The sequence below is a fragment of the Podarcis gaigeae genome (assembly GCF_964106915.1).
Source record: "Podarcis gaigeae genome assembly, chromosome: 2".
Lineage (NCBI taxonomy): Eukaryota > Metazoa > Chordata > Lepidosauria > Squamata > Lacertidae > Podarcis > Podarcis gaigeae.
Window position 1 is genome coordinate 23,438,110 of NC_139679.1, and position 24,895 is coordinate 23,463,004.

Below are 24,895 nucleotides of genomic sequence, written 5' to 3' on the forward strand. Positions count from 1 at the left end.
GCATTTGAGAATTCCACGCCCAATGGGAACCACCTGTAAACTGAAACACTCTTTAATTTGAGGTACACCCGCTTAATTTCAGGGGAACTTGCCTTCAGTCTGCAGTGTATATTCTTATTAGTTTAATCTATACTCTGCTCTTGCGACAGGCCTCAGTTTATGGAAACCACAGCCATAATTATATAATTATTGGGGGTGCTGTAGCACTAGATTTCCTGCATCACCAGGGGATTGGACTAGATTATATCTTTACAACCCATCCACCTTTCTGATTCCATAAAAATCAGTATATGTACTTTGGTAACTGCTTGAGTGGGATTCATCTGAAGATGAATGGGAGCTCCCTGTGCAAGGACTTGCAATGGAGCCTTCTCCCCTCTCCCCCTGTGCCCCCTGAAATTGTCTTGGGGGTGTCATGAGGGGCGATTGTTCCATCTGGCATGCTGAAATGCTGCACAGAAGGAATGTTCAGCATAGTACAATGTCACACTGGCTCTATTAGGTGTATGTCAGTTGGCAGATTGCTTATAACTTAATTTACATTTCCTCTCAACTATTAAATTTGTCAACTGACCCCATTGGGGTCTCATTTGCAGGGATCCCCATAACTGGAAGCTTTCTATCTTATTCTTGTCTGGACAATCTGATGTTTGCTTTTCACAGTGGCGAGTTAGATGCCACTAGGATGCAGTCAAGGCCCGATGAGGACAATAGCCAGCTTCCTTATTTGCTCCCCCAGTAACTGGTATTCAGTAGCATACCAGTGGTAGAAGTCAACCGGTTCTTCGACAAGGTTGTAGTGGGCCTGCCCAGGATCTGGTGGCATATCAAGGGTGAGAGAGTAGCCTTGAATGCAACACAGGGCTGGAATCCAGTGACTCTAACCTGATTTAGATTGTTGCTGACAACCTCAAGTCTAGTCAGCAAGCTTGCAGCAACACAAAAGCCTCAACTTGAGCAGTGCTGAGCTAAACATAAAATCGGATGGAACATAACGCTACTGAATAAAGTTTCCTAGTGGGCTCTTGCAAGGGGAGAGCTGGGTAAGTGTTGAAGTAGATGATGAGGGGATTGCTTCTGCTCATAACATTTCCCACCCCCCATAAGGAGAAATTTTGCAGGTTCGTGCCTATGGATTAATTATAATGAAAATAATAATGATTGCCTAAGTAAATGAGGGGTGGTATGCCACAATTTTGAGGACAATGGTGATTTTGTTCCCTGACCAGCATTATTAGATGGTGTGTTGTGTTTGATGTGCATCTTGCATCCAGATCAAAGAGATTCTCAGAGCCAAAGGTAATTTGGTTCATGTCAGCACGTATTCTCTGTCCTATTTACATGTGGGATAAAGGGCTTTAATTAGCTAATTCGTCAGCTGCAAGCTCAAAAGAGGACCACATTAGCACACGCAGGGTGAAAACAACCAAATTTAATGTGTTCCTCAGACAATGCTGCCAGCTTCAAAGAGAATTTTAAATTAAAATCGACTGGACGGGAAATGACAATTTGAAAACTATTATCAGCCTTAGGATGAAGAAGTGCTTCATCCTCCCCCCCCCCCCCCAAAAAACCATGAAGCGGTTCCATCCTGTGTGTTACATATAGGAGAACCCACAGTCCCTGTGGCAGCAGGAGGAATTACAGTGGTACCTCGGGTTAAGTACTTAATTCGTTCCGGAGGTCTGTTCTTAACCCGAAACTGTTCTTAACCTGAAGCACCACTTTAGCTAATGGAGCCTCCTGCTGCCGCTGCACCGCCGGAGCACAATTTCTGTTCTCATCCTGAAGCAAAGTTCTTAACCCGTGATAATATTTCTGGGTTAGCGGAGTCTGTAACCTGAAGTGTATGTAACCTGAAGCGTATGTAACCCGAAGTACCACTGTACAGGTCTCTTGCAAGCTAGCTATAACCAGTAATTTGTGCTGGAAGCTAGAGCCACAGGAAACCCTATGCCTCTTCATCAGCATCACCATTAACAATAATAAATAACTGCTGGTTACTTAAGCCGTTGTGCCTTTGTGTGTTTGTTTGGGGGGGGGGGGTCTGTTCTTAGACTGTGTCAAAAATGTAAAACGGAAATAACGGGACACGTGAAGATGCTGGAGACCTACAGTTCATCTAAGCAACCTTCTCCATCGGCAAGTGTAAGGAAGGGCCAAGCTGGGTCCTGTCAATTTATCCCCACTGGTTTGCTCCAGTACTTTATTTTGTTACTAAGGGTATATATAATCCTATGCCTGCTTGCTGGGCGGTTCCAAATAAATCCCACTGAAACTTCCCAAGCTTTGGGTCGTTAAGGGTGAAGTTGCAAGCGTACTTACGTCTGAGCGAAAACTGGTAGGATAGAAAGAGAGAGTACGTAAAAAAGGCAGACAGTTTATTCCTTACAGTAAAAAAACAACAAATAATACTATGAAAGAAAATCGGCAAGGACGTTCCCACGCGCGTCGGAAACAAATCGGTCGTCCCTGCTGGTGGTGAAACACGCAGAAACACACTATCGATACCCCGCGTGCAACATATTAGTTCCTTCGACACCTCTAGAACCATCATTATCGCGATTTGCAAGGACTGGAATTGGGGGATCGGCAGGACCCGCCTCGAACTGTCACGTTGCATTCATCGCTGGCTGGCGACCGGGGGGCAGATGCGAGGCTAATAATTGCTGTTAATTTAAGATGCAAGACTAATAATTGCTGTTAATTTAAGATGCAAGACTAATTGCTGTTAATTTAAGATTGGGGAGCAACTTGAGGGGGTCCCCCGATCGGCGAATATTCGGACTCCCAGACAGACACGCCCCGACACCCCCCCCAATATCTCCCCTTCGCCAGCGCTCTGAGCCGATGCTCTCGGCGTTCAGCTTGTGCCCCCTGCTCCCTCTCCTCCTGAGACCGCCATCGATACGCCCGGCGTTCGGATCGTCCCTACTTCTATCCAGGCGCCTCCGTGCTCGGCCTGCTTCCCTCCTCGCCGCCGCCTCCCCCAGCGACGACCCTTCTCTCCCCCCCCCCCGCCCATCAGTTCCCGTATCGACTCGCTCGGCTCTCTACCCGCTCCCCCTTGCCTAGCCTCTAAAGTCTTCGCTCGATGCGCTCGACGCGCTCCCTCTCCCACCACCCCCTGACGGAATGATGATGCCCTGGGCGCTTTCTTTGACCACCACTCGAGCCTCTCGACGCTCGTCTCCCCGCGCCTGTCGCCTAGCAGAGGGACCGGAAGTGGCTCGGGGAGGGGAGGGGGGCTCGGTCCCTCCTCAGGTGAAGGCGCTGTGGATGGAGCCGCCGTCGCGGAGCCATTGAGCCCCCCTCCAGCGCCCCCCACCCCCCTCCCAGCGGCTGGGCCGGGGGGGCCCTCCCCACGGCGAGGCAGCTGGGTCTGGAGCCCCCCCGAGTCAGGTGAGGAAAGAGAGGGGCTGGCGGGCGGGCGGACGGGGGCCGGGAGGGAACAACGAGCAAAGCGGGGCTGAGGCGGGAGGTGTCTCTGGAAGTGGGGAGTCGGATAGCGGAGGGTGAGGCAAGGCGAGGGGGAAGGAGTTGGGGTGAAGGCGCTGAGGGCTCCGAAGGGAGCGAGGAGATTCCTCTGTGGGCAGAGGGGGAAAGTGTGCGGCGCTCTGTCAGGAGCAGCTCTGTGCCAGAAGAGGTGGTAACTAAGGAACAGCTGGCTGCAGGGAGAAAGGCGCAAACTTGGGCTGCGCCTTTGCAGGAGCTAATAATAGAGGCTTTTCAAGAAGGGCCCGGCGAGGAAGTCGAGCCCCAGGGCTAGGAGCACTTAGAAGTTCAGCTGCGTCCTGAGTGGTGGGGACTGACTGGAGGCGGTTGTTTCGGGATGGTGTCTGCCATACGGGTTGGAGAAGAAGTGGGACGCAAGGAAGGAGAGGTACCTGTCACTTCAGGGTAGTGTTACTCTGAACATGCTGGAAACAGCAACGAAATGCAGGCTCTTGTCTTGTGCCAGGCTATGGATTTGAATTCCATCATTCAGGTTTTGAATAGGTTTGGCTCCGCATTGCGCGTGCACCTGTTTTTTATCCACACACATGGTCCTTGCCACACACACACACAGGTTGTGAGTGTTGTATTCTGATGGGCTGCCATGAAGTCTTTAGCAAAAGGTACTTTTCTCCCTCAGCGTTGTACAGCGTTGAGTGTAGTTGCCTCCTCTAATGCATCCCTTATTATGCATCAGTACAGGTAATCGAAGGTGAAGGAGGAATTGATAGATTTGGGAGCATGCTTGTTTACTGTACTTTTCTGACTGCATACTTCTTGCAGAGAAGAATCTGAATGAAGACTTAGAAGCCTGGTTATCTGTGGTTACCTCTGAAAGGAAACAAACCTTCTCTTGATGCTTTGCTAGTAGCCTGGTTAGTCTAAATTCCAATCACTTCCCATTTCCAGCTCTTGCTAAATTAAACTTTTAATATTTCCCTTGTGCAATGAGACTAGTATATTTTTTCCTGGGTGGTTGTATGTGTGAGAGAGCAAGAGAAAAGTAACAGGAATGTGAGTATCTCCCCTAAAAATGCAGTCTAAAACTGAAACAAAAAACACTCCTTTATTTGGGGAAATGTGGAAACTTTTAGACTTATAGTATGAAAAGTTCATTTTCACTGTTTTGCTTTAGTTGAGTTTCTTCTACACTAATATATCAGGATTTACATTTTTGGAGTACTGTTTTCTTTATTCAAACCACCATAGTATCATGCTAAGAGAAATACTGGTAAGCTGTAATGGGCATCTTGTTCTGGAACTGAAGGACTGAATTCCAGCTTGCCTAGCTCCCAAATTTGGCTGCTTTTGCATCTGCAATGAATAGAGGAGGTGTGGAGTTTGAGAAGGTGGAACTATACTTAAGAGAGCTGGGTGTGCTAGAGTAGGACAATTTGTTCCACATGCTCTCTTCTCTGTGTGTATGAGGTTCCTTAAAAATATAGTTGGAGTTTTATTAAGTATGATACAGTTGTGCAAGAGTTTCTGACATTTTCAGTGTGATATTAACAAGGTTATGTTGGAAAGGTGTCTGCCATGCTTTTCCTGGCATGCATTTGGATTACCAGCCTTAATTTTCTATTGCTTCTTTATATTTATGAAGTGGTGAATTCTCTAAATAGCCAGTGTTTGTTGGGAGATGTGTAATGTTGAGTTATTGGATCCCACCTAGCAGAGTCTCAGAACCAAGCTGACTCTCATTGTCATGAATGCAACAATATACACCTGAAAGCGTTACTCATGGGGCAAAATGTTCTTTCCAAGTCAGTTGAGGCTCATCAGATAAAGGCAGGACTTCATTCATTCTCTAGCATATGTTTAATGCTGCTAGACATGTATCAGGCCAGTGAATCTTAAGAAGGTTTCAAGTTTCTTAGTTTGGTGCATTTAAGTCACATGAGCTGGCACTGGCTTTGTAGATAGGCTTTTTATCCCCAAACTGGTTGTTAGGTTTCAAGACGAACTTCTCTGCTGACTTATTCAAATGGTGTAAAGTGCAGGGGTAGCCCGGGATCTGTGCATTAGAAACCATGCCACTTTCTAAGCCATGGTAGTTCCTTTGTCTAAAGGGAACAATGTTCTTGTTGCCCACTTCAGGATGCTAGTGTTTCATATTTGTTCTTAACTATCACAGTGTATTGTGTAAACTCATCTCACTGAGTTTCTTTGACAATCAAATGTGGACATTATTACTGCAAGACTTTATGATAAGCTTTGGGATTCTCTCTGTCAGGTCTATTCTTCCGGTCTTATATGTGGCTAATTCTTAGTAAATCCCACTGTTTTTAAATGACTCACTTACAAGGTTAGAGCTTGCAGTCATGATGCTTAGCATTTATATAATGAGATTGTTCTAAATAATTCACATACGTTAACTTGTTATCCGTACAACAACCATGTAGGGTAGGGACAGTGTGATTATTGTATTAGCAATTGTAAGGCTGAGAGAAAATGGCTTGCCTCAGGCAACCTATTTAGTTCATAGCAAAGGAGGGATTTGAACCAGGCACATCCTGATTCCTAGTTCATTCTCCAACCTGTTATGCTACAACAGTTCTCCATGGACTACTTTGTTGCTAACAACCATGTGAAACCATAACACTTCCTCTGCTATTATATTCCAGGCTTATCTAAGGTGAAAGCTTTGTTTCTTATGAATAGTACTGATTATGCTTTGACAAGTTAAAAATCTGTAATCACGATAAATGGATGGTGTGGCCTTTGCCACCATACCTTGAAGGCAGGCTATTGAGCAGCAGGAGAAAGTGGCCTTTTCTCTTGTATTTCAGCTTCCTGTTTTAAAATGGTTTGGGCTGTAAGTGCTTCAACAACTACTTCCAACCTTGCTTCCTTTTTGTGGTCTCAAGATCACCCCAGGACGTTTTGTCAGAACCTCCCTCAGACTGAATAGCCTACCAGTATGGCAAAAAATCATAGAGAACTATTCCTGGTACCTGCTCTTTAATGGTAAGAGTTGTTTAGATCTGTCTCAGCCATTAACATTATGTAGCAAACTTCTTATTTAGTCTTGTAGGCCCTGGACTAAGCCTACATAGGGCAGACTTGACCATGAAGGTGAGTCTTTCAGTTGCCTCTTATTCTTTTCACACTATTTAGCAATGTTGTATTACTCTAGTTCATAGAAGAAGGTAAGCCTAAAAACTGGAATAGGGAACTGTCATAGATCCAAGCAAAAGCTCAGCAAGACTTTTGATTCAAGTTAGCTGTAGCCTCCTGAAGTTTTTCTTTTACTGAGAAGATCAGCCAAATGATTAATTTTCCTGTTTGGACCAGACTCCTTGACTGAAATCCCTTGTCCCAGAAGTTATTCCTGTTAGTTTATCGGGATGCATAATCAGCTCACCTTGGAGACTCAGAGTGGGTTATGTCTCAAAATATCAAAAAATAAAATAGTGCAGAATCTTAAAATATCTAAAGCTTCTCATGTTTCCTATGCACAACCATATTGGCATGTGTACTTGCTATGACCCTGGCAAGCATTTACTTCAGGGAAGAGAAGTCACAGGACTTGGGGCCTCCCTACCTGGTCTTGAGGGCTCCCCTCAGACTGTACCCGTCACTAGCACTGCTTCAAGCCCATCTCAGGAGTGTCCTTTAGTTGTTATAGTGGCTCTTGCTTACTTATTTATGTAGAAACCTTTGTCTTTTGCGTGGCTGGAATGTACCTTATTGTATACAGATAAGTCACATTTGTTGCTCCCCCAGTTTTGGGTCTGGCCATACTACTTTTGCTTCTAGACATGCCTATCACTGGTACATAGTCCTGGAGACAGAAAAAAGGTTCTCCACCCCTGATTACTAGAAGGGCTTTCCATAATGTGTGCACCATTCTTTCTATGCCCTTAGACCAAGTCTTTTTAAAGTCTTTTTTAAAGGTTAACCCAGCATACCTCACTCATTTTTTGGGGTGACAAGACAGTACACATTGAACTAATTTGCATGTAATGTTAAACCATGGTTTATAAAACAAACCATGGTTTAATTTACCCCAGCACTTCGCTCCTCCCCATTGCTGACTTTGCTCCATATGGGAGGAAACAAACTAGAGTCTGGCTTGTCACGACGTGAGAACCCAGCTACTGCAACCTTCTTTCATTCCAAAGAAGGACCAACTTTGGCTTCCGCTTGCAGGGCTTTTGGAGAGGAATAAGCCTCTAGGAGTCTGGATTTACGCTTCACAAGCTAGATTCGTTTGTTGCATGCGAACTAGGCTATTGTATTGTACAGGAAACATTTTTCATCTTTCCAAAGCACTCTATAAGTATATGGCAGTTGCCAACCTGACACCCTAGTGATCTGTGGGAGATAGCAAATGTTAGTTATATTTGGTGGTGGACTTTGCTCTGAGTGTGACTGTTGTTGGTTTAGCTCTCTTTGACTCCACTTGTGGAATGAAAGTGGTTTGCCACAGCTCTCTAGATGTGTCGCCATTTATAGCAGATGGTAATAGTGCGTAGCAGTTAACCCTTTCCCCCAAGAGGGATACAAATTTCTTTTTGAAATTGATTTAGCCAGGGGAAGCCTGTACGTAATAGAATTATAGGGTCACAAGTATTTGACCTTCTACCCTGTGAGATGGCGGTTATCTGAGTTCAGTTGCAGGGAGGGAGGCGGAAAGTGTCAGGGTGAGCTCTGTGGCAGGCAAGAGAGAGAAGCTGAGTTACTGTGGACCTTTTCAATCTGGAACAACCGTGTGCCTTTCATGAGCAACATTAGTTGGATTTCATTAGTACACATTAATAAAAATATCAGTGTTCAGAAGTGGTATACACCTTTACTTTTAATGGTAAGCGCTACTCCGTCTTGGGTTGGTGGGCAAATGTTGGACTAACTTTTGTGACCCACTCTAGACATGTGCTGAAGAAGTAAGTGTGTGGGGCTTTTTTGGTGTGTTTTTTTTTTTTTTAAACTTGTAATACTGTATTGATGAGCACTCAAATAATTGCCCATATGATAATTAGTTTGTGATCGTAAATTGCACTGCACAGTTTCTCAACGTTTTGTCTGCTGGAGGATTATTCCTATGTGATTACCATACAAATTTGACGAGCAAATTGTACTAACAGGAGAATTGTTTGCCCACATTCCTGGGGATGAAAATTCTCTTGAGCTGAAGTTTCTTTCCCCGAATTGCTGACATGGAATTCCCCTGTCCATCATCACTAGAGATTTGCCTGGGAATCCTCACAGGAACAATCCACTAGCTAATAAAATGTGGTACAGTGTTAGACCTTTCGATTCCAATGTCTGAAAAAGTTCATTGACTTCTGATTTATTATATACACTAGGGCGGAAAACAATCACCATTTCTTTTATGGCTACCTGCTACTCTCTCTTGGTCCCTTGTAAATCTACTCCTCATAATGTCTCTTCCCTATTTCTGTGGCAGAAGTTTTGGCTCCTAGGGGGAGGGGAGGGTAGCATGGGAAATAGGGAAGGTCAGAAATTTTTCTGCCTCTTTCTGTTGCAATCTTTCTGAGAATTGTTCTGCAAAATCAAGTTGACAGGGAGCATGAATCTTCCTACATGAAGTAATACTGGTGTTTGGATCTTGGCGGTGGTCCACAAGTCAATTATTATTGGCGGCATCTTCATCGCAAGTCTTTAACTTCCTTCAGAAGGACCGAAACATGTTGTCATATGCGCTTAGTTGTTTGAAAAAAGCAGCTCCCTGGTGGAAGCTGTTTGAGGGAATTTGTATGTAAATTTCTTCTAAAGAACAAAATTAAAGTGCATTAGCCTGCAAAGATAGGCCTAAGGGAGATATCAAGAGTTCTGTTGGAACGAGCATGTAGGAAATGCTAAATTGAAATGTTAAATACTTTTAATATTAAAGTGTGGGAGTGTAGAAGATGCATAACCGTAAAACAAGCTGGTGGTGTGCTGATGGAGGAGCAGATACCCAGTGTGTGCTGCATCAGAAACATATTGTGAACCAGGGGGCCACTGCTCATACGCATTTCAAGTTTATAGTAATTAACACGGGAAAGATAAGCATGCAATTAGTAATGCTTAACTTTGCTTAGAATGCCCGCATCATTTTGCATTCCTACGGCTATGACCAGATCCCGTATAGCATAGATAAGTCTTGACTTCCGTCCAGCCAAACAGGTAACTAAAATGTTCAAAACTGATCCAGTTCTTTGAAATCATGAAACGGGCAGAGCTTTGGGAAGGTTTTCTTAATAATAATAATAATAATAAAATTATTTATACCCTGCCCTCCCCAGCCAAGACCAGGCTCAAGGCGGCTAACAACCAATAATAAAAACAAGTTGTTTAAATACAATTTTAAAAACAAGGTTAAAATACAACATTAAAACATTAGGATACAGCCTCTTCACAGGAGGAGAAAGGAAAAAGAAAGAGGGGGAGGGAATCAAACTGATTCTAAGCCAAAGGCCAGGTGGAACAACTCTGTCTTACAGGCCCTGCGGAAAGAAATCAGAACCTGCAGGGCTTCCGGGTTGGCGCCATCGCCGAATGGCGGACTCCCTCCGAGGTCCGGAGGGAGCCTGCTCGGCAGGGGCTGGGTTCTACCGCGCTGGCGTCGCGGGGACCCTCAAAAACCATGGGCGCTGAAACCCATGGGCATGGTGACTCGGCGGGCACCGTTTGCGCCCCCCGATCCGCGAAGGAGCCTTTTTAAAGGCTACGGAGCGGGTGCCGGGGGGGGGGGTGTGGTGCTATGAGTCCTCCGCTTCCCCTACCGAGCGAAGCCGCATGCCATTTGGCGGAGAGCGCTGACTTCTTCCATTGAAAATTCGGATTAAAAGAACAACCCGTGAGTAATTGGAAACTGGACTTAAAAAGGGAAAAAAAATAAATTTTAAATTTGGAGCGAGCGGGGGAGGTGCAAAAAGGAAGTCAGCCTCCCCCCTGTTGTAGAGGATTTAAAGCAAAGGATTTAACAACTAAGATCGAGTGCTACCTAAGTTTGATAAAGTTACTAATTTCATGATGGAAAATTATAAGACTGGGCTGGAGGAGAAAAGTAGAACGTGAGCTAAAATGCAACCCCCCCCCCCGGGAACCGGGAGTGATCCGCGAGAGTGCCGGGAGAGGAGAAACAGAGGCTTTGACAGCTGTCAAAGGAGCTGTCAAAGCTGAAGAATAAAAAGAGAACTTTGTTATGAGGACTTTGCCGGTTACATTTGTTACAAATTAGATATAAATTGTTTAAAACAAGGAATAACAAGTTACTTTGACTGTTGGGTGCGATCTGGAAGGAAACTGAGTTACTATAATCCCTCTAGAGGGGCTGTGGGACACTACAAGTATTGCTGGCATGGAATTTGAATTGGACTTTTTATCTCCTGGCAAACTGCAGAAATGGAACACTATTTTGTCTACAGAGGTCTCTACACTAAAGGAGACAATAGACTTATCTATTGAAGAATGGAAGGGACTTGACGTAAAGTTTTGTTCCTGAATAACAAAGCCTCTGTAGGGGATTTAGAAGCTTTTGGAATTGGAACATTTTTGCAGCAGAGCAGGAAAAGAAACTAGAGGAAAGTGAGGAGAGAGAATAATAAGAACAACATGAACAACAAGAATTGGACAAAGTTGGAAGTGGGAACATTTGGGACATCCAGATTTGAAAGGTCTAAAGAAACAAAATTGGAGTTTTTACTCTTAAATACAGAGATCTGGATGGAAAAAATGGACCTTTTTGAGATAGAGTTTTTCTAAGATTGGACGCTCGAAACTAAAGATGATCAAAAAGACGGCAAAGACTATTAAAAAGACCTAGATGTGGGATCTCCAGGATGACAACAGGCATTGATGGACATTGGGGAACGCAACTGGGAAAGGGGGGAGGGAAATTTGGAATCCAAAGGGTGTTAAATTATATTTTATTCTTTTTTCTATTTTCTTTTATTTTAATCTGTTCTGCATATTAAAGAGGGGAACTCGTGGAAGGGAGCAGGGTAGATTTTAGGGGATGGAAAAACATTTTTAACATTGGGTTAATTATAATAAGTTTAAAATTTGGGGTAAGAACTTGTTGAATCTATTTGAAGGAATTGGAATACAAGAGGGGGTGGGGTGGGGAAGTCCTGGAAAGATGCTGGTGAAAATAGGGTTATAAAATGGATGTTTTATTTCTTTCCTTTTTTCTGTTATATTTGAAAATGTTCAATAAATATTATTAAAAAAAAAAAAGAATTCAGATCCTGCAGGGCCCTGGTCTCGTGAGAAAGAGCGTTCCATCAGGCTGGAGCCAGTGTTGAGAAGGCCCTGGCTCTGGTTGAGGCTAATCTAACTTCCTTAGGGCCTGGGACCTCTAGGGTGTGAGAAAGAGCGTTCCATCAGGCTGGAGCCAGTGTTGAGAAGGCCCTGGCTCTGGTTGAGGCTAATCTAACTTCCTTAGGGCCTGGGACCTCTAGGGTGTTGATGAAGGTCAAAACCAGCACCTTAAATCTGACCCTGTACTCCACCGGGAGCCAGTGCAGCTGGAAAAGCGCTGGGTGAATATGCTCCCATGGCAGAGACCCTGTGAGGAGCCTCTCTGCAGCATTCTGCACCCGCTGGAGTTACTGGGACAGCTTCAAGGGCAGCCCCGCATAGAGCGAATTACAGTAGCCAAGCCTGGAGGTGACCGTCGCATGGATCACTGTGGCCAGGTCTTAGCCCCTGTGTCTCCGTCTTGCCCCTTTGCACAGGCTTCCCCAGCTTTTCATGGAGTTTTCTCTGTGCCACCGCCAGAAGCCATTTAGTGTCAGCACACACACTGATCGCCAGGAAAACATTTTCTTTGGTGTTTAATGCGCTGCCAGTTTGATAGCTACATTAGCTTTTTGTTGTTTGTTTAAAAATACAAATGGGTTTCTTCCAGGCTGGCTTTTGAAATGTTTCAAACAATCCAGCCTCTTCTCTTCCATACCGCCCCCCCCCCCCCGCCTCCCTTCTTCCCCTTTGCTTCAAATAGTTGGTTCATCTGACTAACTTCTATTTGCAGCAAGAATGGAAAACAAGTCTTTACAGAGGAAAATAAACGGCTGCTCATGGAAACAATGGGTTGGGGGAAAACAGTAAAGCCTTTATGGATCTTACTAAATCTTCCCTTAACTCTGTAAGCCTTATGGAGCTAATTGCTGGCTACTAGCAAATTTCGGGTGCTAGTCTTGTCAAATGTCCATCCATCCCCACCCCTTTGGTGAGATCCCTGGTTGGAGACTTATGATTGTCCAGTGTCTCTTAATGAGAATTGGGCACCTAAATGCTGCTTTCTTTTCTTTTCTTTTTTTTGGCCTTGTTTGCTAATTGCCTTGGTTTTCCATCACACTGGCTGGCAGCATACGATAGAGGTTGGGAAAGGGTTTCTTGCCCTTTCCCTGCCTTTTGGTTTTTTTAAAAATACCCTCAATCTGTTTTGAGACCTGCATTATATGTTATATTCCAGGGCTAACCTACTAAAACAATTGCTCATTCCTGGGCAGTTTCAGCATCTGAATGCAGCTGTGGAGTGCATTTTGCTCGCAGTGGAACATTTATTATCATTATGATTGAACTTTAGGGTGTGTGTATACACAAATATATGCTGGTTTAATAAATGGCAGGTGGCTATATGCAGCACAAGAAGTGGGGCAAGATTGGATTGACAGATATTCCTTTGTGTTTGTTATATTTTCTTTATGTGTCTGTAACATGTGTTCTGGCTCCAAGTTCACATTGTGGGTGAAGAACCCACTGTGACCTGCCTGAGAATGCCAGGTCTGTCTTCTCTTTAAGGCAGAACTAAACAAAACAAAAAAGACTTGGTAACAGTAAGCTGTTTTGAAGAAATGTCATGCATAGAATTTTGTCTGTCATACTTACCCTGAAAACTGAAATTGCTGCATAAGATGATAACCATTATGTGCTACTGATACATTTTCAGATTTTTATTTTAGGGTTTTTTTGGCGTGTGTATAATTTTAGTTACTCATGAGACCTGATAACATTGGATTTGTTGTATCAAAAAGAAACACCCTGATGCAGTGGCGTAGTGGGGGGGGTGCAGGAGGGCCCGGCCGCACCGGGCGCAACATCTGGGGGTTAGGGTTAGGGGGCGCAAATCCACGGATTAGGGGGCGCAAATTACTTGCCTTGCCCCGGGTGCTGACAACCCACGCTACGCCACTGCCCTGATGACCTATTCCAGGGGGTCAGCAAACCTTTTCAGCAGAGGGACGGTCCACTGTCCCTCAGACCTTGTCAGGGGCCAGACTATATTTTGAAGAAAAAAATGAACAAATTCCTATGCCCCACATGTAACAAGTGATGCATTTTAAATAAAAGGACACATTCTACTTATGTAAAAACACGCTGATTCCCGGACTCTCCGCGGGCTGGATTTAGAAGGCGATTGGGCCGGATCCGGCCCCCAGGCCTTAGTTTGCCTACCCATGACTTATTCACTTGAGCCCACAGTATGGGCTGGTTTCGTAACTCTGGTTGTTATTTGGAAGAGCACAAATATAAGGAGAGAGCCGACGTTGACAAACTATAATAAAAGCATTAATTTTAAAGCAGGGTTAGGAGCACAGATTTATAAGCTAGGTGCCAAATAGCTTCTTAAACCAAGGTTACAGTCATCAAAACAGACTGTCTTGTTGCCATTTTTGGGCAATATGGCTCTAAACCCTTATTTTTCAAATGACGGACTGACTGTGACATCTGGGTAGTTCAGATGACCATCTTGAGCTAGGTTAAGAACTTTGAGAACTTAAAGAAGAAAAGTCACTAGATCCAGGGACAGTCTGCATACACACACACACACACACACACACACACACACACACAGTGGTACCTTGGGTTAAGTACTTAATTCGTTCCGGAGGTCTGTTCTTAACCTGAAACTGTTCTTAACCTGAAGCACCACTTTAGCTAATGGGGCCTCCTGCTGCTGCCATGCCGCCGGAGCACCATTTCTGTTCTCACCCTGAAGCAAAGTTCTTAACCCGAGGTACTATTTCTGGGTTAGCGGAGTCTGTAACCTGAAGCGTCTGTAACCCAAGGTACCACTGTATACCTATTTCTAATTGTTTTTCTTAATGGTGACATGGGCCATTCATAGCATAGGGATATTCTTCACAACTGTGAGCTGCGGGGTGGGTTAAGTGAAGACAAGCTACAACAATTAACTATAACGTTGTTCACAGCTCCTGCTCAGAGTGCACAAAGAAGCATTTTGGTTCCTGAAATTCATTCCAATTGTGCAGAAAAAAATATAACTGATAGAACTCTACTGGATGGGGTATTAGTGTGTGAAAACGGTCAAGATCCAGTGATCCCCAGGCATGCACCTCCAGATGGTGGAGATGTCAAGCACCATCCTGATGCCCAGGCATCTTCACTTGGTCACAAGTGGAGATGCTTGCTTGGTATTATGGTGTTTTTTGTTTTAAATCACCTTTTTACTTGCCCAGGATTTTTAAATAGATTTACTGATGGGCTGTAGTTGTAACAGCCACATAGACTGTTTCTCTGTATGAATGTTCCTTTTGTCTCTTTAAAGAAACTTTTGTTTACTGAGACTTTCAATTAAGTGTTGACAAAACAGATAATGTAAGAAAATGATAACATAAACATGCACATAAACCGAAACATAAATTAACCCCAGATTCATTTGGTTTGATTGTTTTTAAATATGCTGATGGTTGCAGATTTTTATTTGAACTTCAGCTGAAACCTACAATCCTGCCTCACTGTTTAAAAAAAATCCTTATATAATGATTTTTTGTTCTGTTCTGTAAGAATTTGTATATTACAGATTAACAGGGCATTTTTGGTTAACACAGTTTTTCACATGAAATATATTACTTGACTATCTGGATTCAAATTAATATTGTTTGATGAAATTCAGTCTCTTCTCTCCCCCACATCCCCCCAAATTCAGTCCACGATGGCACTGCTGTTAACACCAGAGACCTCAGCAAAAATATATAGTAAACTGTCAGGTGCTAACCTTAAAGATCATTGTGCCTTTTTAGATAAAACATGTTTGACAACTTGGGCAGCAAATCTTAATATTCCATGAGTACCTGACATTTCCCATCATCCTTGTGAAGACAATTAAACAAAGCCATTCATTGTTCAGAAATGATTCTTGGTCAAGTTTGGATTAGGAAAAAATGAGAAAAGGATCCCCAAAGGCACTTGAAGGCTTAGGTGATGTGCCCTGTTATACGACATCCAACATAACCATCATGATAGTGTCATACTATACATGTCTACCTAGAAGGAAGTCCCACTGAATACAGTGAGGCTAATTCTCAGACTAATGGGTATAGGATTTTACCCACAAAGCCCTTGAGCCTGTGCCTGCTTGTGAGCATGTTAGTTAGTTAGTTAGTTAGTTAGTTTCTAAAAAACAACAACACTTACATGCATAGAATCAAATGCAGGATTGAGGGTTTCTGATGACCTTTCAGGGCTTGTCCATATATGAACATTATTAAGCTACGTTTCCACAATTTCCCTGTTCGAATTAGACCAGAGTAGCCAGACGCGGCTTAGTCATGCTGGCCACATGACCCGGAAAAACTGTCCGCAGACAAATGTCAGCTCCCTCGGCCAGTAAAGCGAGATGAGTGCCACAACCCCAGAGTCGTTCACGACTGGACTTAAGTGTCAGGGGTCCTTTACCTTTTTTAGCCCAATATTTGAATTTGTGTATGAGGAGTAGGAAATTTTGGGCTTTCCCATACATACCAGTAGACGTTCCCTTTTCTGTTTGTCCCTGCCTTCAGATTTGCTGATCCTATAATGACAAAAGGGCAAACAGCTGTGTATGCACCTTGTTGTTTTTTAAGTTTCCCCACCCAAGAAGTGTTCAAGAGCACACAGCTACTTGTACATTTGCTTCTGCCGTTTTCCAGTTTAGTGCAAGTCTGAGACTCCTGGTGGGACCTTACCAACATGCTGGAAAAGAAACTTGTGCCAACCTAGGAACTACTAGTACTGACCTAGGAACTTACAAGTAGACTCTTCAGCCTACTCACATGTAACAGAGTGTGGCTGGTTAGTTGCAAGGTTTCCTGACAGATGAGGATAAAGGATGGAACGGACCCTTTATCCTTTCAGGCAGGGACGAAAGCTGCAAAGCTCAGCTCACTTTTAGGGACTCTTCCAGGTTGGTTTGAGTAGCTAGCACCTGCTCCTTTTGACAATATTCATATTCAGCAGGTAAAGGGGATTGACACCTTTTGGAGGCGAGAGGGGATATTAGGCACTCCCTGGGTAGACATAAATATCTATCACTGGGATTTTCCAAATTTCCTGCCAGACAGCATCAGGGGCGCCGACTTATAAAAAATATTGGGGGGGCCCAAGACCTCCAAACCGCTGCTGCTGGGGGAACGAAAGGGGCAAGCCCCGGGCTGCCCCGACCTTAAGTGAATCTGTGAGGGCCCGCCCTTTGTGGCAGCCAATTGGCTGCCGTCGTGGGCGGTGAATATTAATGAGCTAGGGGGAATCCCCGCTTCTCGAGGGGCTGACGCCAGCCCCGCGAGATTGTTGATGGGTCGAGAGCCCGCAACCCCACCCCCTCTCTAGATCGGGAGTGGCTTTGTTTTAACTCATTACTGAATGCATTTTAAAAGGTAACTATCGTCAAACAAGGAAAATAAAAAATACCAACATAATTTTGTGATTTTACAAAGCATAATATAACTAATAATTTTCTTAAATTATTGGGGGGGCAGAGCCCCCCCAAACGAATTTTTGAGGGGGCTCGGGCCCCCTCAGGCCCCATGGAGTCGGCGCCTATGGACAGCATATTTCCTGAGGTTTGTGTTTTCAGGAGCTGTTTGCATACATGCTATCCTTCACTTGCAGAAAATGGAGGGGCGCGAGAGCAGGCTTTTTCTGTCACAGTGTGAACTATGCAGATGAAACGGGAACACACAAACAATCACTCATTTTAGTTTTTAAAAGCATAGTGGGTTTTAGCGGCAGATAGATGCTGTTTAGATAAATCTTGTCAAAATGGCACAAATCTTTAAAGGATGGTAATTTACTGTCCAAACAGCCTACCTGAAGTTATTCTGGAATTGCTTTACTGAAGACATATGATATAGATTGAGCAGAAACATCCAGGCTGAAAAAGTATTACCTATTTTCTAAGATTATTATGACCTGTTCCAGTCTAATCCAATGGTCAGGGCTCATTGAGTTCATCTTTGGTTCTTGAATTTCTGCAAAGCAATTTCCTTGTAGCAGTCTGGGAAGTGTCTACTGCAACTTGCCATATGTTAAGATTGTTTATTATTTATTTAAAATATTTGTGTGGTGCTTTTCCTTATAAAAATGCAAGGTGGATCACGAAGAAGAAGAAGAAGAAGAAGAAGAAGAAGAAGAAGAAGAAGAAGAAGAAGAAGAAGAAGGAAGAAAATAATACCGGTATATTGAAATAAAAAATTACAGCTTTGCTTTGTCCGGTAATCACAGTGATGCCATTAACACTTTAAAGAATGCTTAACTTTTGCAGTCGCTTAGGGACCTCATTGTAATCGCTGACGAAGAAGAATGGGTCTAGTTTATTTGATCATAAACATCAAAGCACAAATGAAAAAATATGTTAATCCAGAGGACAGAGGATATGAAATATCTGAAGGCAATCTACATCATCTTATATTACAGTTTTTGTTAGGAAAGTCAAGCTACAACTTAGTAGGTGAAAGACATAATGTTCAGAAGTCTTAGTCCTGACCTATTGGAGAGTCCAGCAGGGGTGTGGCACACAGCTTCTGGAGTTTTCAGCATACCCAAATCTAATTGAGAAAGAGATGTTTATAGGGCATTCCTCCTATCCACCGCAATGCAGATCAGTCAATGGAGGCAACCAAGGCACCATCTGGATTATTCTGTTGAATGACTCAGTTATACAAGTTGGCCAACTTGAGCCAACCACCTGTTTGCTTTATTCTTGTCTGTCTCGGCTTATTAAATATAGTAGAAGGGGGGTGTCCAGTTATGTCCATTGAGAGACATGGTGGCCCATGTGGGCTTTAAGGAGGCTGTGGTATGACCACATCTGTAGAAACCTGTATTGGACCTTGAAGGTTTGAAAAAGCTACTGGCTGGTGTTTAACATTCCCTTCCTGGGCAAGGTGCTCAAGCAGTTAGTTCTTGGTCAGCGCCAGGCATTCTTAGATAAGACTCATACTTCTAGATAATTTCAGACTTGGTTTTGACGCAGAACATGCTATAGTTACCCTGTGGGAGGACCATTGCTGGGGGAAAAATGCTGTGTGTGTCCTATTTCTCCTGGATGTCTCAGCAGATATCTATATCACCAACCATGGTATGCTTCTAGGTAGGTTAGAGAATTCCTATGCAGACGAGCAATTTTAGAAGGTAGTGCTGGAGTAATAACTGCTTGAGTCCTCAAGACTGAACCTTAATCCTTTTTTTCCCACTGGAAAGCTCAGGTTCCTTATTTGGCTTGGTTTTGCCAAGTTAGGCTTGTGTATCTATCAACTATGACTCTACATAGACAGGGTTAGCTTGGCTTCAGTTATCAAAGCTCCTGTTTGGTCTACTGCAACACATTTTGTGTGGAGGAGCCTTTGAGTATAGTCCATGAAGTTCATAGAGTTGTGTACAAGATTGCTGGAACTGGGTAGTATGAGAATATCACACTGGTAATTTCCCATGCGCTTCTCAGTTTGTTTCCAGGCCAAATTCAATCTGCCGATTTAGACCTTTGTGGCTTGGGACCAGTGCACCAGAAGAATCCCTGGTCTCCATATGCACATACCCTAACTTTAAAATCTTCAAAAAAAGCCCTTTTCCAGGGGGTCTCAGTGGGCTGACTACTGGATAAAGGGCCTTTTTGGTGGTGGCACCCTGGCTGCGGAAAGCCTTGTCCAAAGAGGCTTGCCTAGTACTTACCTTGCTAGGCAAACACATTTTATTTCCCCATGCCTTTTCATACCTTGTGGTTTTAATGTAGTTTTGTCTGAGATGTGTTGTTTATGTTGATTGTAAGCATTAAAAATAGAATAAAATTCAATGTACTTTTTAATTTGTTTCAATATTTGTAGTAAACTGCCAACCTAAGAGCATGGTTATAGCATAGCATAAATTATTTTAAATAAATGTGACCTATAATTTGGTGTTAACATTTTCATCATGCACACTCACGGACCCACCCACTCCCACAAGCACTGTATCAGAAGCAGTGTGTCCCCACACTGCCCAACAACAGTTGCTCACCAACAGATTCATTGGAGGTTAATAACGTGCATTGCTTTGCTGTCCTATCTGTCTTCCAGGTAATGCTGAGTAATTTGTTTGGAATGTTAGGTCGCTGTGTGCTTCAGTGATGATAATATCGGGAAACCTGAAAATGTTTCCCTTCTGACCTTGTTTTTTTTTTTTTAGATGCAGAGCAGCATCTTAAAAGGTTGATCAGGCTTGCTGAATTCCATCTCCTTACATGATTGATGTTCGCCTCTGTTGTTTGACACTCGCAAGAGCTGCTGCTGTGTCAACACTTGCTTCATTGCATGGTAGTTGGTATCCTGTTCCTTCTTGGTATCCTGAGGTTCATGTGGGAACTTCAGGATACATGCAATTTTTCAGTTAAATGCTGTGGGGTTTTTTTTGTCATATTGCTGTGCCAGTGCAAGAAGATCCTGGACTTTGTTGATGTATAAGACTGTCTGTATTGTTGCCATGCAACCCCTCTGCCCACATAGCATGTCTACTTCTATTGTGTGTGTGTGTATATTCACATCACATTTTAAAAAACACAGTTCAGGGTTATCCTGAGCTGCTGCATTGGTACAATAGCCTGGGTCAGTGGTTTTCAACCAGTGTGCCGTGACACCCTGCCGTGCCTTGAATGATGGTCAGGGGTGCTGCAGGCCACACTGACCTCTGCCCCCCTTTCTTTCTTTCCTTCCTTCCCTCCCTCCTCTGATGCCCTCTCACATTTCTGCCTCCCCAAGGCTTGCACAGCTGTTTGTTGCAGCAGCCCTGGCTGCAAGCTCCTGGTGCCTCTGGGGCTGGCCAGGGGGTGCTGATTGCCAGGAGCTGACGCAGCCCCGGAGTAAGCAAGTAAGCGGGCGAGGGAGCCCAGCCAGCCAGTCCACCAGTACTTGCTTTTGGGCACAGACGGACAAGTGGGAGGCGGGGTGGGCAGGCGCTGCACTGGCCTTTCTTGTGCTTGCTGTGTGTAAGGCCTGCCCGGGAGCTGTGCCCGGTGCTGAAGGGGAGCTTTTCCGCCATACAGGCCTAACAGCACCTGCTGCCCCTGCTGCCTCCCAAGGTAAGGTGTTGGCCTCATGTTCACCTTTGACCAGTCTGTTAGGCCACTAAGGCTGGGGGCCTCCTCTTCCCAGGCCCATGGGGGGCAGTGTGAGGAGTCACCTCTCTTTGGGGCAGAATGGGGGAAGCTCAGAGACCAGGGGCGGTGGTGGCTGCTGCCCAGAGGACTCCTAAGGAGAGGGGAGAGGAGAGGAGGCTGAGGGAACACTCCACAAAGGGGCGAGAGGCTGCCACCTCTGCAAGCAAGGAGTGACATAACTGGCTCCTGAGCCCCACAGAGGTGCCGCAGAAAGAATGTGGTTGGTCAAGGGAGCCGTGGACTCAAAGGTGGAAAATCTCTGGCCTGGGTGATTTGTAGCCCTGGGACAATACCTTGCATTGTGTTCCCTTTCGTTCCCTTTTCTTTCTCGGCAAGAGTTAAAACTGTAGGCGGAAGGTAGATCAGGATCTACTGTCAGATCTCTGGTAGCTTATAAGTGCTTCTCTCTTGCACCTGGCTCCATTTGGTGAACCTGGGGGGTTCTAGCAGAAATCACAACGGATCCTGCAAGACTGAAATTTGCCCAGTGTGGCTGATATTTCCCAGTTGGAAGTATCTTGTAGGGAGCGACAGTAACTCTAAGGAAAAGGTCTGCATTAACCTGATAAGACTTTCTCATTTCCGAGATGCGGACACAGTCTGGAGCAAAAAGGAGATATGCAAAGGTCCAGCTGGGTTTCTTTTCACTGAAGCTTTTCAGTTATTGCTTTCCTTAAAAAAAAAAAAAAAGCTGATCTGTCTTAACTATTGCAAAAGGATGCATGTAAACATCATCATGCAGAGGTTGGGAGGCGATACATGTTTAAAATAATTGGACTACTTCTGAAGGTTTTATTCCCTAAGTTTTGTCACTTGGGGGGGAAAGCCCTTATTTCAAAAGTGAAAGGAACTTCAAGGGCTTCTGAAGCCACTGTGTTCTACTTTTAATGTGCTAATGTTCTTAATTCTTTGAGCCTAGAGGGGATTCTGCACACTGGCCCTGTTTCTCTCTTGCTGTACCTGAAATCTGGAAACTTCACCGTATTATCTGGGCTTGAATTCCAAGACAGTGAGAATTTCTCACTCCCAGGAAGCTATAATATTGCCATAATGTGTTATACGATGGAGTTCTAGTACAAAAGCATGTGAATAGACACAGACCTCAAAAAAGAGTTGAATGTTTGATTTCCACCAAAAGCTGTTCCCCAGTTCCATGTAACACATGGCTGGCAAACGCTCACAGGGTATAGATAAAAAAAAAAAAGAGTTGATTTGATCTGCCTCCCAATTCATGTTCCCTGTGGATGCTTATGATCTCCTCTTCACCTCTTAAAGTAGCATAACACTACCTATATTGACGTAGGAGGTTAGCTGCCTTAGGGAAGTCCAGGCAGTAAGGTTGATTCCCCCAAATGTGCCACTCCACAATAAACGTCCTTACTTGCCTTTCTACTAAAAGGCAGTAGCTTTCTAGGCTTGAAGAGGGATCTGGGATAGTGTAAGGATATTGTAGACTTTTTCTGCAACATGACTCGCAGATTGAGGGAGCTGTTACAGGTAGGGGCATTGCTCCAGCAGGGGATGTCACCCCAGCTAGAACCCTTAACCTGTTTTTTAGGTTATGGGTTATGTTTGATGCAGTGAACAGTGATGAAGCAGAAATTAGAAGTACTAGGCAGCGCTTCTGAGATCAGACAAGGGCTGCCATATTTCAAGAGGTAAAAATCCGGACAAAAAGTCGTTGAGCTTTTTTTAGGGCAATAATCACCCGATAGCCCCGAACCCACGCCAGAGCCACCCATTCACAATTTTATTTTATGTTTTTTTAAAACCAGGACATTTGCTTTAGAATTTAAAATTGCCCCCGGATGGGCATGTAGGACTCCCAAAAGAGGACATGCCTGGGAATTCCCGGACGTATAGCAACCCTATATGTGGTCATGACCATAGGCAGAGCTCTGTAGCTGTGTTGCAGCAGCTATCTTCTGAACTCATTCCTGAGAAAACACCAAGCAGAGCTGAATCGTCCATTCTGTTTAGACGGCCCCGATGGCTAAACTGTGGAAGCCAGCTAGTCTCCTTGAGCAGCTTTCAACTGAGAATGAATTCTCTTCAGTGAATGGTGGCTTTTCCCTCTCAAGGCTTCCATCTGCTCTGGAATGTTTGCATGACACGTTTACTTCTGCAGTTGCATAACTCCAAGGAGGCAGGGTAAAGATGTAAATGTTACACTGGGGTAACTGCTTTCCTTGGAAGGTGAGTGTAGTTTAGTGTTTGCCACGAGGGAGCCTTCTGAAGTAAGCACATAATGCATAATAAAGCCAAGGAATCCATTGTCACAAAACGCTATGGATGCCCATTAGCCAAAATTGGCCTTTTAAAATAGCACTGCATTGACTTTCATTTAGAAAATAGTTGTATATGTAACTTTAGAAGATGCCTCGGCCTCTCTACTTGGTTGCCTGAAAGTGTAGTTATAATGGTGGAGTTTCTATAGTCACACACTAAGCATTGTATGTATTGCTTCTCACCTTAGATGCGCATAAAATAGTTCATCGACATACTATCCCATTGCAGAAAAGTTCCATTTCACTGTGGTTTCTATTTAAGGACTGGTTTGTCCTGTCAATGATAGCCTCCTGTTGTGGTGCTACAGTCATTGGAGTTTTGTCCTAAGTGCTTAGAATTCCCTCTGAATGTAGGGGACTCAAAATCTAACTGCTAGAAGACATATAATGCCGTTTGCTGAAGTTAAGTGGGTCTGGTCAGTGCCTAGATAGGAAACTGCATGGGAAATGCTGTACTTGTACATCGCAAGTTCTGTCATAGAAGAAAGGCAAAATACAGTGGTACCTCTGGTTACGTACTTAATTCATTCCGGAGGTCCGTTCTTAACCTGAAACTGTTCTTAACCTGAAGCACCACTTTAGCTAATGGGGCCTCCCGCTGCTGCTGCGCCGCCGGAGTACAATTTCTGTTCTCATCCTGAAGCAAAGTTCTTAACCCGAGGTACTACAGTGGTACCTCTAGATGCGAACGGGATCCGTTCCGGAGCCCCATTCGCATCTAGAAGCAACCGTAACCCGTGTCCATGCGTCTGCACGTGCGCAGGTTACGTTTCGGCACTTCTGCGCATGCATGTGACATCATTTTTAGCGTCTGCGCAAGCGGCGAAACCCGAAACACATTCAACCTGAGATATGACTGTATTTCTGGGTTACTGGAGTATGTAATCCGAAGCGTATGTAACCCGAGGTACCACTGTATGAATAAGTAAGGGTTTTGTAAATTTATAAATTCCTGGGGGCGGTGGTTTGTTTTTTTTGTTTTTTTGCTTTTATGTCACAGATATACAGATGGCTGGCAGCTGTGTGCAGAGAGATGCACTATAATAAAGTTTGTGGGCAGGTAATCTTTGTGGATGTGCACTAGTCCTGTTTTCACAAAGGATCCTTGTCCAGTGCCTTGGATTAAGAGGGAATGAACATCACAGAGAACAGAGCTTTGGGCAGATCCTTGTTGTAACTCAGCATGGCAATTCATAAGTTTTCCAATAAAGAAAGAGGATGTGTTGCCAGTGTTCAGTTAGTACTTGCGTGCCCTTTAGACATCGCTCTAGCTGAGTGTGAGCTACTTTTCCGTTAGAAGATTCCACATGGCTCAGGACTCAGTGACACATGCAGTCCACCCTGCCCAAATGCTTCCATTATTCCAACACAGAACCCAGTTCCCTGGGACCTTTTCCTACTGGGGTTTTGTCTAGAAGATATGTGAGTAACTAGCTCAAGAGAATCGATGTGGCTCCTGTGTCCTTTTCATGCCAAAATTAAACAAGAAGTGAGTTTCTAGGATTCAGATACCAATAGCTGAATCATTCGGTGAACATAATTTCTTAAATGTCTAAAATGGGAATGATCAGAACAGCACAAACGTCCATTATAGATCCATAAAGTCCTGGGACTGGACCATTGAATGAAGAGAGGAATGGCTCAAACTGCTTCGTAACTAGCTGGAATTGCCAGTTTCTGTTCACCCTATTTTTACGGAGCGTCTAGTTGACAGTGTTGTCAAATTATTGCAGCCTGGTGGGGTTTTTTT

At 44.2% G+C, this 24,895-nt stretch overlaps 1 protein-coding gene across 11 annotated transcripts in view; it reads left to right on the forward strand.

The window, feature by feature from the left end:
- The first annotated feature begins 2,858 nt into the window (after positions 1 to 2,858).
- IKZF4 (IKAROS family zinc finger 4) overlaps positions 2,859 to 24,895 on the forward strand; it is an 85,132-nt gene continuing 63,095 nt past the window's right edge. For 3 of the 11 annotated variants that reach the window (XR_014561344.1, XM_083727590.1, XM_083727589.1), the window contains exon 1: positions 6,358 to 6,462. Coding sequence is in view for 6 of the 11 variants with exons in the window: in XM_083727590.1 (XP_083583716.1) it covers positions 6,460 to 6,462 (3 nt within the window). In the remaining 5 variants the exon portion in view is untranslated. Of the gene's footprint in view, positions 3,403 to 6,356; positions 6,463 to 24,895 lie in introns of those variants that run through there. The other 8 variants (XM_083727591.1, XM_083727593.1, XM_083727592.1 and 5 more) reach the window with 7 other exon arrangements.